At 34.1% G+C, this 14981-nt stretch overlaps 1 protein-coding gene across 2 annotated transcripts; it reads right to left on the reverse strand.

Annotated features, from left to right (window-relative positions):
* Positions 1-2362: 2362 nt before the first annotated feature.
* Positions 2363-5848, reverse strand: LOC144559500 (2-oxoglutarate (2OG) and Fe(II)-dependent oxygenase superfamily protein). 2 transcript variants are annotated; one of them, XM_078308530.1, is made up of 4 exons: positions 5821-5848; positions 5333-5738; positions 4091-4344; positions 2363-2887 (listed from the first exon to the last, which is right to left on the reverse strand). In XM_078308530.1, exons 2-4 carry the CDS (start codon positions 5699-5701, stop codon positions 2527-2529), a joined length of 984 nt encoding a protein of 327 aa, XP_078164656.1. In that variant the 5' UTR covers positions 5702-5738; positions 5821-5848; the 3' UTR covers positions 2363-2526. The 2 variants fall into 2 exon arrangements, with proteins under 2 accessions (XP_078164656.1, XP_078164655.1); XM_078308529.1 differs by lacking the exon at positions 5821-5848 and having other exon boundaries at positions 5333-5791.
* Positions 5849-14981: the final 9133 nt, after the last annotated feature.

Genomic DNA, 14981 nt, shown 5'->3' on the forward strand with positions numbered 1-14981 from the left:
TCTTTGATCCGAATAATTCCAAATTATTCCTGAATTATACTCGAATTATTCCCGAATCACAAACTTTTGAACTCACCAAACCAAACCCAAATAATTCATTTGTCGCTATGGTAGAATGTCCACTTTTAGCCCTCATTTTTGTACCATCTTGGATTCTGTTAGCCAGGAGCGGAGTTTGCATGTTTATGTGAAACTTGTATTGATAAAGATTTTGGAGACTCTCCTCAAAAAAAAAAAAAAAAAAAAAATACTCCTAAAATAAAAGATTATGGATATTGAAATATGAGAAGTATAATCACAAGTAAACTATTCGATATCCCAATCCTAAGCCCCCTATTACAACTTTGAATTTTGCTCTCTCAGATAGTTGAATTCACAATTTTGAAATAGATTACATTGACAACAAATTTATTTAACAACCTTAAAAACTGGTCACATAATTATCGAAATGAAAAGGTAAAATTACATATATCCTTCCAAAGTTTACATGATCCCTGTATATCAAATTTGATGAAATTTAAAGTTAGTTATTCATCAAGCGTTTTGGAAAAATGAAAGTTCAATTTGATTGACATTTGATCAGCTTTCGACTAATTTTCAAATTGCACCAAATTCGAATAATTTGAAACTTTGATGACCGTCTTATTAATTGTTGCGATTGCCAAATATAAAATTTGGTCAATATAACTCCTTCCGCACAAGTTTTGTTTATATCTTTATTTCTTTTTTAACAAAAAAAAAAAAAACAATTCCTAAACGTTCATCACTCAAAACCCGGCCATTTTTATTAATACCCTAAAAAAAAGATTTTTTAAAACTGCCCCACATTCTGTTTTTTTTTTTTTTAAACTGCCCCGACCGCCAGGCTCACGAGCTGCCCAGATCTTCTAGCAGACCGCCTGGGGGCTGGGCAGTCCTCTATTTTTTTTGTTTGTTTGAGATCTTAATATTTTGATTTAAATAATTTTGTGAAGAAAAAATTTTCTTGTATGCCAAAAAATAAGACATTTGATATATTTATGAAGTGATATTGTAACTCTTTATAACTTTAATTTGATTTGTTAGTTGGATATCACAAGTCTGAAAATAACACTAATTAAGGATTTGGCCTTGATTACAAAATTTCCAAACTCTGACAACTTGTTGATCTTCTTCTCTTTATTTCTGGTACTAAAACAGTAGTTTAGAGCTACTCAAATATGTTCAAACCTCAAATTAGATCTCTATCCATGCACAAGCACTCTAGACTCTAGACTGATCTCTATCCATGCCACTAGTACAGTGCAATGCACTAAAAACATCAAATTTGACCTTTGTTAGTAAATCAGCAAGTATGGATTGATATAGGGACCAAACTGCAAAAATGATTACACCAGCATGTAAAGCATTCAAAAATACACAGAATTGACATAAATTTCAATTTATTTGAATTTTTCTACAGTTACTTATGAATTTCCAAAGTTTAGCTTTCGAAAAAACTTTAAACAGCCATAACTTTGGCTAGAAAAGTCAGATTTTCACGTATGACCACTTTTCGAAAAGGGTGGACAAGACGGATTCGAATATCACCTCGGGGGGGGGGCGGGGGACCCCGAGCATCCGAAGCATCAGAATTTTTAAAAAACGTCGTTTAGTGCTTCAAAAATTCAGTTTAAGTTTTCGTTTAACGGTAGGCATACAATGATCGGTATTTTGTTTAGTCAAAAGCCTAAGAGATTATTCAAGAATTATCCATATAATTATTTTAAAATGCATTTACTATTTATTGTGTTTGTCTGTCTATCTCCGAGCAAATGGTATATGTTGACAATAATCAAACAATTCAATTATTCTCTCTCGCTCTCCAATTATTCTCTAAAAAAATAAAGAAGTTGACATCATTTATGCAATCTAACTATTATTCCTTGTGTATATTTGAATAAAATAAATTATTAGAAATCAAGGTCAAGTTCTTAATTAGTGTTATTTTTAGTCTTGTGATATCCAACTGACAAATCAAATCAAAGTTATAAAAAGTTGCGACATCTCACTCTTAAATATATCAAATGTCTTATTTTTTGACATATATGAAAAAAATCTCTTCACAAAATTATTTAAATCAAAATATTAAGATCTCTAAAAAAAAAAAATAGAGGACCACCCGTGGCCCAAGCAGTCTGCTAGAGGATCTGGGCCGCCCGTAGGCCTGGCAGTCAGGGCAGTTAAAAAAAAAATGTGGAGTATATTTTAAAAAAAACTTTTCTTTTTTTTAGGGTATTAATAAAAATGGCCGCTCAAAACCACTTAAATGTCATATGAACTGAGGCGCTCCGGAGCCCGTTATTTAGAGCAAAGAATATTATTTGTCCTGAAAAAAATGGAATAAAATAAATAAGAGACGTTTTCTTTATTATGTTTTTTTATACAAATTCCACAATACATAGCAAATGAACTACTTTAACCGTAGGGTACTCACTATTTCAAAAGCGAAAGAGCCTCAAATATTTGATTATTGAAGTTTGTTTCCAAATTTTTACAACCTTTAAATTATTTACACAGAGATGCTAGCACCCGCCTTGGAGGCTCGAATGACCGGCGCGAGTGCAAAACAGCCCAATTATCAATCAACAGTACATCCCCTTGTTTCCATGGTATTGCCACACACTCTTCCTCTAAGATGTTAAGGCAGTCGTTCAATACATCGGTTGGCAACAGGGACCCGTCACCAAATTTCACAGCTTTTGTGGGGTCGTTTCGTGAATCACTCCACCCGGTGTATGCAGCTACCATGCTGTTAAACCATATCTTTCTCTCTCTTGATTTGTCGAACTTGACTGCTGGTATGGGCCCCATTATTGTTCTTGCACCCTCAGGGGTCCACTCAATTTTCATGCCAAGGCGTACAGCTCTGCAATACCAAAGATTAATGTTATATATGATGATAACATAAAGGCTAAAACGGTAAAACCTTTGTAGCTGTTTCAGATACACTCCTATTAGTTTTAGCCTTGATTCAGCTCTCCCATGATCTCATTTTAAGTTATTAAGCAGCAAGACAGCAACTAGTACCGGTTGAAATTTAGGGCCTAGGATAGGTATCAATTGGCTAATAGTGTTTGATGAGAAAGGATCTTAAATCAACATATCTAAAATTAATACAAGAGATTGTAAAGCTAAGGCTCTTAAATCAACAAATCCAAAATTAATGCAAGAGATTGTAAAGCTAAGGCTAAGTGTGTGCACATTGATTCTTTATGAGTGTCGCCAAATCTATTCCGTTCACCAAAATCCCCATTTTCATACCCGACTCATAGGAACATGGAATGAGTGAGCCTATATTCAGAATTTTACTCTTAATTGCATATTGTTCTGGACCAATTGTACCTCCTTTCGTAAAAGTGACCACGAAAAAGGTGGAATTGGCTGGACCATAACCTTAATCTTTGGAATGAAGCAAGCTTAATTCCCCTACTGGCCTAAGCTACCTTACTGGAAACAAGGATACCAACTTTTATGTGAGATGAATTCAAAACAGAGCACCAGAATGTGACAGGATATTAGATCTAAAGCTCAGTTCTGTATTAAGACTTGTCAAGAATGCCAAAGGACTCAGATAAATCAGAGTGCAAAAAATTCATGCTGATTGCAAAGGCTGTCTGTCTCTATGTTAGAATTGCAAGAGGTTACTCCAAAAGTTCATGCTAATCAAAGTGGACTTAGGTTATTGGAAGGGTTAAAGGACAAGGCCAGCTCGGTTCCTGGCATAATTATGCATTAACTAATATAATCACAGCAATGTAATTGAAACTATATTACCTAACTGGATTTCCCAACAAGACTAGGTTATCAGCCCTCTTGCAGTTCTACTTTTGTCATCCAAACAACCGTAGAAAAGGCTACAAGGTTGGCAGGCAGGCAGAAACATTACTTCAGTAACGGGTTTGCCCCAATTTACCAATTTAAGATTATAAGCCCTCTTTCTTTATGGATTAGAAAGAAAAAATTAACCCACAAACATAACATTTAAACCTCAATTTTACTGAATTTAGCCTCAGTTATTGGCAATCGGATCATAACACCAAAAGAAAAGAAACTTCATAACTGAATGTACCTTTCTTCAGCGACGATCTTATCTTTGGTCATAAAGGTTGAATGCCACCCACGACCGATGGGAGAAGAGGGGTCATCTCCTTCTCCTAACACCCTAATATAGATCAAACCATGTTCCTCCAATTTCTCAACAAAATCCGGGTACTTCTCCTTCATCAAATTGTATATATGATGGCTAAGAACAATCGGTGTCTCGCCTCCGCTCTTGGGCTCTTGTTCACAAAAGAAGAACAGCTTTGACGGGAACTCTGCTACCTGATTTTCAGAAACATATGCATTTCATCTGATAAATGCCCTCTGCTTTGTGTTTCGCTGCACAATTGAATTTCGGTCTACGCTAAATTGGGGCTTACTGGGAATCGATTGGGAGTAAGTATGCTGACACACCAACAGTAACGGGTATCAGGATGCCACTGGACATGGTATCAAGCGCCCAGAAATTTAGTAACAAATAATAATTAAAGGCACTTGATGATCTTATTTGTTATTGTAAAACCTTCCAGGGTTAAAATTCACAAAACATCAAAACAAACACTTCTAGTGCTGTCAACTTGAATCCTACCTGGCAGACTTGGAAGCCCTTCAAAGTTTAGCCCTATAGAACCTATTTGGTGAGTAGAACTAGGGTGTTCCTAAGTTCACCAAGTCTCTTTGTGAACTCAACTCTAAAATCTATCGAATTGGCTTCATACGACTAATCTAAACTGTTGAAATCTTTCTACCTCATGAGTGATGCATCTACATGTGAAAATTTTGAAGTTTCGAATTAATTTATTATAAAGTCAAGTGGTCAAAATTCGAAGGTTTATAAATTAATTTTAATGCATTCATTTTTTGAGCGCCTTTTGACCACTTGACTCTATACAAAATTAATTTAAGATTTTATAATTTTCGCATGTAAACGTATCACTCGTAAGGTAGAAGGATTTCAACGGTTTGGATTCGTCATTTGAAGCCAATCCGATCGGTTTTAGAGCTGAGTTCACAAAAGTGCTTGGTGAACTTAGGAACACCCTAGTTCTACTCCCTGTATGGTAATACCAAACCAGGACATGGGCATTAATTAACTAATATTTCCAACAAGTTCAATTGTGTAGGTAACTATACAAGAAGGATACTTCAAGAATAAATTACTAGATTAATTAAATTATACGACTTATTCCTGAATACCTTCTGATGTCAATGTAACCGTGTATAATAATTACTGTCCCTGAAATTAACTGAATCAAAATTTAACGCAGACCTGAGCCATCTCATGGTGAAAAGGGATCTTCTGATCAGGCGGCGACTCGTTGGCCGTGAAAACCCGGCCCGTTACGTTCGTCCTAGGTGCGGCCCCACCGACGTACGGCAGCTCCTCGTACCCGAACGACTCCACGACCTGGTTGAAATCTGCTGCTGTTTGCACAGGGAATCCACGAAAGAGCACGGCGCCGCTCGACTTGAGCAACGACTCGACGCGTGCCTTCTCGGCCTGGATCCCGTCGGTGAATTCGACGATGGTACGGAGCGGCGCTGCCGGGTTGGGGCTGAGGACGGCTGGGAAGGGAACGCCATCGAAGGTCCGTTGCTGGGGTAACTGGGAAGAGATGAAGAAACCGTCCCGCGCCATTGTTGGGTGCAACTAGTGGAACGGAGGGAGTGTGTTGCTGCAGGTACAAGGTGAATTAGTTGGTTACTGATATTTTTTTCGCTTTTTAAAAAAAATATATATATCGGGATGAACCTGACCTGAATAGTGGGATTTGAGGAGATGAGGAAGAAGAGTTCGTATCCTCTCAGGTATTGCAGAGGAAGAGGACTACCCTCACTTTACGAATCTCAACCGGTTTGGGATTCGGTCACTATAGGAGGTAGTATTTTTGGCTTTGATATTCGTGTCAAGTTAAAAAGAACGGTCCAGATCTAATAATTGTAAAAGTTTTCTTATCAGGTATTGGAGAGGATGTGAATTCTGGGAAGAATGGGGTTGAATTGATCAGTTTCCGTAAATCAGGAGATTTTTTTTTTTTTAAATAAAACTGATTTTAAGAAACAATCACATAGAAATTGAATTTTATAAAAAATAGCTCTATCGATTCCTTTTCTCAGTGGAGTCGGAAATATATTTGCTTCAAATCATTTTTTTTTAAATAGTACTAAATAAATTTCATATATATTTTTTTAAATGGTTCTATCAATTTGCAGGATTGATGGAGCAAATGTGTTTCTCTCTCCATCAATTTCTTATTTTAGTGAAGTTGTTTTGTATAAAATTCATTTCCTCTGTGTTTGTAACGTTAAAATCATTAAAATTAATTATATTTTAAAAAAAATGATTAGTCTCTGATTCGTATTATTTTCTACAAATTAATTTTGATTCACATTTTTCGTTTGCAAACTCGCTACGTATAATACAGTGATAATGTGTTTGCAAACAATGTGAAATTCTTCACAAACTTTCCATCTACAAAATTCTCTCATTTTTTAAGATTTTGAAAGAAGGGATTTCATTAACTCAAAACATTTATTCGTACCGCCTACGATTCATTTCTCGTCCCCTACTTTATCTTTTTATTTTCCTAGTTTAAAAAAATGGTTTTACATGCCAGAGTGTATCGAGTTATTTCGAATCAAGTCCAAACTAGAATTAAATTCGAGTCTATTCTCGAGCGAGAATAGATGACAGTGCCGAACTCGTAACGTATAAAAGTTGCGTGTTTGAATCAAATTTAATTTAATGTACTGTATACAAGTTGCGTATTTGATACAAATCTGTCTACCAAACGAGTGGTTCGTAACATCTATCTGACAACAGGATCAGTAGAAGTGTACAACTGTAGAAGGCCTTCTCCATTTTCAGGTCACATCGTATCCAGAAAAAGAAAGAAAGTTGGGCCAGTTTAAAATGAGACCCAATAATGGAATAACAGAGAGGGAAACAATTTGGGCCCTGAGTGGATAAATAAATTTGAACCTTAATATGGGCTGAGTGGGTCCAAGAATTGTCACTGAGGCCGTCTATCTAATTAAATTGGGCCTACTTTCCTTGCAAAATCGCTCGAGAATAAAATCATTATTCGAAAAGAGGTGATGATGGATTTAGTGAAGCATGAAATGTCCTTGGTAGGTAACTTGAAGATAACTATTTGCACTCCATCATTACATTAAAGTCATTAGAGAGCAACAACTCCCCCCCCCCCCCCCCCCCCCCCCCCCCCCCCCCCCCCATAAAAAATAAAATTCAAAACCACAAATGAAATGGAAAATCCACTATACAATTACATTCATTTTTTTACCATTATGCCTGGGTGTATGTCTTGTTTTGCAAATAACAGTGAACATATAGGATATCGCCAAACGATTAATCGGAAAAAATCGAGAATAATTGGTCAATTAGTCAGAAAAATCCATAACAGTTTGAACACCGCCAATGACTAATCAACCGATTAATCGGTCTAAACGGACTTTTTTTACAGCACTGGATACAAACAATACATTTTTTTTTTTTTAAGGTCAGTAAGTTCCGACTCACTGACAATTTCATTGATTAGAAAAAAGGTATTTACATCAAGGCTCCTAATTTATTCACTATTTACAATCGAACTAAACCTACAACTAACAATACATGTTAAATCAGCCATAGCATTTTGGTATGACTTTCTCTCCTTGAATTCCTAAAGTATGTTGAAACATTTTTCTTGCAATACATCTCTTGACCAGAATTATCGATTGACACTTGTTTGCTGTTTTGAATTAATTTGGAAAATTCAGCAGAACCAGAGGGTACCATGGATTTCATTGAATTTTCTTCGACTTTTGACCCAGTTTAAGAATCCATTGTCTACGGTAATTGAAAGTCAAAATTGTCAACTTGCTAGCTTCAACCTTATTTTTCATTTTTTTTTCCTCTTCCGTGTGCAGAAGCGTGTGTGTGTATACCTTCCCCAGATGCAACCTTTCTCCTTCCGTCCCTTCACCAGATTCTAAAGTAGCAAACACGATTACTAGTTCCTACTTCCTACCGACCTCTTATTTTATTATTTATTTTTTTACTTCACATTTTTTCTCCTGCATGTAACTAAGGCGGAATTTTAACTGTTTTGGATACTAAAGTTAGCCGACTTAATTAAAAAAAATTGTTCATTCGCTGATCCAATGGTCTGGATTTTATGCTATATCAAATACATGAGGAGATGCACAATCCTGTTCTTTGACGGGTGTTCAAATGGTTGATTCGGTTGAAACTGAACTAAAATAATAAAATTAAATTTTTATTCGGTTTTCAAAAAATAGAATCAAACTGAACTGATTAAACTTGTAATCCGATTAAGAACCGAATCAAACAAATCGAAAACCGAAGTAAATTTCGTTTTGTTTGATTCAAACCGAAGTAAACATATTGATATCATTATTAATGAAAATTACACATATTCAGACACAAATTGTTTAATTACATACAAAATATTTAAACTAAAATGAAAGAAAAGAGGCAATGATTGAACCAAACAAAATATAAACCATACTTGAACCGATATAATTTGGGCGGTTCGGTTTAGTCAGTTTTAAAAAGTTTAAACCGAACCGATCCATTTAAACTAAAATAATTCAAAAATTCAACTAAACTGATCCATTAAAACCGAAAACCAAACCATTTAAACTAAAATTTACCGAACAAACCGAACCGTTTGAACCGCTAGACGTGCGCACTAATTTTTCTTGAGATGTAATTTTTTTGTAGAGATTTGAGAGGTTAGAATTTGTAATTAGCACGATAGCGATAGTTTTACACTGAAAACGATCTATACTTTTAAAGATAATATGCTCTAAGATGTGGTGGTTCAGGCTTCAGCTACAATTATTTTGATCATGCTTGATGCCTCGATGCTCGCAATTAAAAGTTAAAGAATAGTTTGAGTGTAAAGATTCGTGTTGGAATCTATGTCGTTTTCAGGTTTAAAATTGATTGAGTTGGATTACTTTCTAATTGGATGTGGTTTAACCTCCAATTGTCCGGTTCAGTCAATACAGGTAGGTTGGCAACGAGCTAAGTTTAGCTTGAACCCGTTACGAGTTAGCTTGTCCGAGTCACAAGCGAGCTGAAATCTCAACTTGAAATCATCACAAGTTAGAACGAACTAACTCGTGAGTAGACGAGCTGACTCGCTAGATCTGGTTAGATCTTGTTTTAAGAAAAAAATGAATTCTACAAATTTTTTGGACCGAGCTGGACCCAGCTGAACCAAACTAGACCGAGCTGAACAATATAAAATAGACACAAATTCATACAAATTCACAAATTGATACCTAGCCGAACTAGCTCGCAAGCTAGGCCCCAACTTGAACATGTTAATTTTGGATCGAGCTAATAACGAAATGGCTCGTTAACAACTCGGTTCAATAACGAACGAACTGTTAGTGAGCAAATGAGATGCAAGTCACGAGCTACGAGCTTTTTTGCCGCCCCCCTAAATACAGGCCAATTAAATTTGAGGTTTTTTCTGGTTCAATCAGAACATCAGAATTTGCCGATTCAATTTGAATTTTGAATTGATCAATTATGAGAGGTTCTTACTTGTATTTTGTAATACTTAATTATCTAGGGGCTTAGAGTTGAGGAAATATTATGAAATTTTTAATACGCTGAAAGGTACTGAAACAGTGAAACCCCACCAATTATGAAATGCTTTATTATCAGCAAGTAGCAAAGGAGCAGTACCTGTCCGGGTCACAACTCAAGGAATTCGTATCCTCTGCATTAACTCAAAAGGAAATCTTTTGAGTCAATAAATCTCAATCGTGTAATTTGCTTTAAGATTCGTGTGGACTAGATCTACACTAATATTTAAAAGCCCCCTGTGTGATAAGCAGGAGCTGGATGGACTCCGTTTGAAATCAAACGGTTGAGATTTTTTAACTCAAAGATTCCCTTTTGAGTTAATGCAGAGGATACGCATTCCAACTCAAGGCCACTACAATGCCACGCTTTTTGCTGCTGCTCCAAAATTCGCAACTACGCAACCACCTTTTCGCACACGATTCTCCTGCAAAATTACACACATTAAACAGTGTTAATATTGGCAGCTACTGTTAATTTTCGTCAAAAAAGAAATAAACAGTGTCAACGCCAAATGGAAAATTGTGCTGGTTATTGAGGTTCGAAATAGTGCACTATAATTCCGCTATAGTGTTTTTGGATCATAAAAACTATGGTGCTATTAGCGCTATTATGTGTTATAACGATGCTATATGAATATAGCATTGTTTTATTAATCGTTCTGTTATGATGCGATAAACATTATTTAAACCTTTGTTGATTGTTGATTATGCTGTTAGAACTTTATTCTTTCACCAATCATGATGAAAGTGGTGAAGAATGTCAAAATAATTGATCCGGATTGGTTGAATTATGGAATAACAAAAATATGAAGTACAATGATTTTTGAAAAAAAAAAGTGATTTTGTATCTATCTAAAATAATAATATTTTTTTTAAAATATAAATAATTTGGACTGTTAAGCACTTTAATATGAAGATTATGTTGAGCAGTTCTGATTGATTGTTTAGACTTTGAAAATGAAGATAACGATGTGAGACATGAAAGACATGAGGTGTTTTAACAATGCTCTTATACAATAGCCTATGAGTGAGTCTACGGTACTATGCATTAGAGGTGCTACTTTTATCCGATTACCCGGATCCGATCCGGAACCAAACCGGATCCGACCCGGAACCGACCCGGATCCGATTAATTTGGATAGGGTATGGTTTAAAAAATATAACCGATTAAATTATGGGTATGGGTACAAAATTAATAATTTAATATCCGACCCGGATCCGAACCGGAACTGATACTGTAATGGGTAGGATATGGGTATCATTTAATTATCCGACCCATAACCGGACCGGACCCGATACCCGTATAAATACCCGATAAAATATATATTAATAACTCTGCATCAAATTTTTGTGTTAGATAGTATATTTCAGCTGAGCTATAATTTGATAAAACTTAACCAAATTTATGCTATTGTTTTACACTACCCTTTAATTACATCCTTAACTAGCCCTTTAATTACGCCCTTTAATTTTTGTTCTATATTATACACATGTGACACATGAGACATGATTGTCAAATTTATTCTTCCATAACCAGCTTATTTTATACCTTTTTTCTTCTATTACATTCAATTCATAAATTTTTTTGAATTATAGAAAAGGAAATCATCATCTCTAATATTTTACTTTCTAAAAATTATATCTCCTCCATCCTCCTGAATTCAAAAGCTATTAACAAAAAACTGAATTCAATATTTTTTGTTACACCATGAGTACTCCAAACAACCAACAACCAACTAATAATTTAGAGTTATTATTTTTATTTTGCTATGTAGTATGATATATTTTATTATTTATAAACATGATTAATAGTATAAATTTTATTTTGCAGTAGTTTTTAATTTATATTGTAATGATTTATTATATGAGATGTTTAAGAAATTATAATTATATTTAAATGTAAATAATTTCTCGAATACTTTGGAGTTGTGACCTATACCCGCTCTGGATCCATAACCGCTCCGTACTTGAACCGGACCCGATAATCCACAAACAAGTTACGGGTATCTATCTACCCGGAACCGAAAGACTGGACCCGAAATATCTATGGGTAGATAGGTATCCTGATCCGGACCCGACCCGATTTGAAACAAATAAGTATATGGATCGAAATTTGGACCCGAACACTTTTAGGATCCGGGTCCAAATATAATAGTACCCAGACCCGACCCGACCCGATAGCACCTCTACTATGCATAACATGGATTGGTCCGTAGTATAGATTAATATTTTTGTTTTTAAAATTCGAACGGTCGATCCAAACCGTTCAGCATGATTGAATATGTACTTGCAGATTGAATTTTATATTTTTTATAATTTTTTTACTATTGTTAAGATGTGTAGAAAATTATTGTTTTTGGATGGTCCAAAATTTTAAGATCAAGTGTATATTCATATGTAAATTATGTTGAACGGTTTGAACCGTTAGAATTTTGAAAATTAAAATATTGATCCGTATTACGAACTAATCAGTAATATGCAATAGTACCATAGACTCACTCATAGCCTATTGTGTATTGTACATCAATTCATTGTATATTGAGAAATAGATAGACGTATATTTTGAGAGATATAAATAACAAATCGAGAATATTAAAAATAATTGTTGACAACTGCATGTCAAAACTTTTTTTTATGAGAAATGTAAGATTCAAACTCTCAGATTCCATATATCAAATACAAATAGTGTCAATTTTACAAAGTTTTTAAAAGAAAAATGGAGGTAAATAAAGAAAATGAAAGAGAATTATTTGCATAGTCAAAACTTATTCTGATAGTCATCAACAATATAAATATGATTGCTAAAAAAATATTTTATACTGAAATAGATAAGCATGCATTACACAAAAAATAAGCAGGTGCAGAACTAGAAATTTATGATAGGAGTGCTAAAATTTAAAATGAACAATACATTGTTGATGGTAATTGAATACAAGTTTTCTACAACCATAAAATAAACTATATCCACTAGGCTACAAGAAGACATGTGATATAAAAAATTATAAAAAAATAAAATGTTAATAAAATTTCAATATATATAACTAAAATTTTAAAATCATAGAATGACTTAGCACCCGTATGGATGAATATAGATCCATCCCTGAAAATAAGTATGTATTCGATAATAGCTGACCGCTACACAATATTCAAATATATTTTCTAAGATAAATGAAAATCTAAGCGAAGGTGTTTAGAGTTTGAGATCGCAAAAGATAGCTATGAGGTTTGTTCTTAAGAATATAAATGTAAAAAGGTTATATTGGAGGGTCAAACTTTGGAACAACAAGTAAGCTTTTAAAGTTTGAACTAGAAAATGACATCTAATTAATTGTGTCTCGCTTGAAATTGACCATGACAGGTTCCATTGTACAGATTTTTTTATTAACAAAAAATAAATAAATAAAATATTGCAAATGAGGAACGAATTGGCAGAAATTTGATATATAAATAGAACGGGATAATTTATCCTGTCCCACGGGACGAGATAATTCTTTCCGTCCCACAAATAAGAAGGATTTTAGATTTTCGCATACTCAAAGTCAAATCGTCATTTTAGTATTGTAGTATATGAATTTGTGGTATAAAAATTTCATGAAAACTTAACCCATCTGCGATATTTTCATTTTTTTGTTTTTTATTAATAAAAAAATCGGTCTGTTGTAAAATATTGACGGACCTTTTTATAGCTGAAGAAATGTGAATGTCAATAGTAATTTTTTGCGGTTATATATGATCTATCAGTTTTGATTTTTTTTTTTCCCCTTAAGAATCAATATGGGGACCTAATTAATTGAAATAATGAATAGGTGAAGGTTGCGTGATGTGATAGTTTTAAATAAGATTTATTTGCACAAAGTTTGAAGTAACATTCAGATTTAGCGCAAATGGATTGCTGTCCGTGTATTTGATATTCTCGGTTCTAGTGATTATTGGATTTTGAATGTAGCGATTCTAGTTGATTACAACTATGAATAGACTCATACAATGCATATGCAAATGCATTATCACCTATGTTTATACACTAAATATTTGTCATCTGAATTGTTGCAAATTTCAAGTCTTTTAATCAAAGACATCATTTTTATGACTCGTATTTGATATTTCAATTCTTGGATTTAAAATTAAAAATTAATTTTAATAAATTGTTAAAATTATCGAATTAATTTATTATTAATATTTTTTCACCAAAAAATAAATAAGCAGAAATCGAGTGCATGGGAGTATGGGACCATCGAATCTTCAGCTCGTCCCTTCTTTGGAACTAACGCTCCTTTGTCAAATCCTCTCCAGTTCGAACAAAAAAGTTGACCAAGTTCGAACTACGAAACAGCACCCCGGCTTAGATTTAGTTTACGTTGTCTGAGCGCTACAACAATCTGACGAATTACAACTGGATCTATCGTTGTGGCCTGTTTGCGGTGGTCCAATATAACAAATCAAGATTATCGATCGGTGAATAAACACGACTTTTCCTCGACTTCTAAATTCTCGAAATTTTTATTTATACCATATTAAAAAAAAAAGACATGTTTTGAGTTGTTTTCGGAAAATAGTAGTGCCTCCGAGTCAATATGCGGTTACATTCTTGAGAGGCTGCAGATTAACTTGGTGGCCCTCTAAAAACCTAAAAATGCACTGTAAAAATAAATATATTTAGGTTTTTGAGGGGCCTCCAAATCAATATGCAGTCCTCCAAAAATTGAGCCGCAGATTGACTTGGAGACCCTGATATTTTTCGAAATCCCCATGATTTAAAATGTTTTGGTTCATTTTTTTTTAATATGGTATAAATAAAAATTTCGGTCTAAATTCCAAGCAGACTTCTTACTTGATATCTAATTTGAAATATTTTCTTGACTGCCAGACAACAAAACCAGAAAAATATTTTCTTGAATATGGATTTTTATTTTTATTTTTCAGAAGCTAATAGCAAGCTAAAATTAACTGATTAGAGGAGTAGTATTATGAATTATTGGGCTTTAAAGAAATATGTTAGCTTTTCAGAAATCAAAGTAAAAATGTACAAAGTTCAGAGGCTCAAATAGTAGCAATTTATTCCAAGTAAAAAAATGCTGAGGCGAGTTATATATATGGAATCCAAATCCACCGTTTCTGATACTCTGAACTCCGAATCTCTGTTCTGGTTAGAGGTGTCAATGACACCCGTTTACCCGTTTACCCTACCCGTATCGTATTCGATAAGACGGGTATAGGTAAGGTTTTTTTTCGTTAGTTTATTGGGTATGGATAGGGGTAAAGATTTTTTTTTGTTAGATAAACGGGTATGAATACGG

Source organism: Carex rostrata, chromosome 9, assembly GCF_964058835.1.
Source record: "Carex rostrata chromosome 9, lpCarRost1.2, whole genome shotgun sequence".
In the NCBI taxonomy this organism is placed as follows: domain Eukaryota; kingdom Viridiplantae; phylum Streptophyta; class Magnoliopsida; order Poales; family Cyperaceae; genus Carex; species Carex rostrata.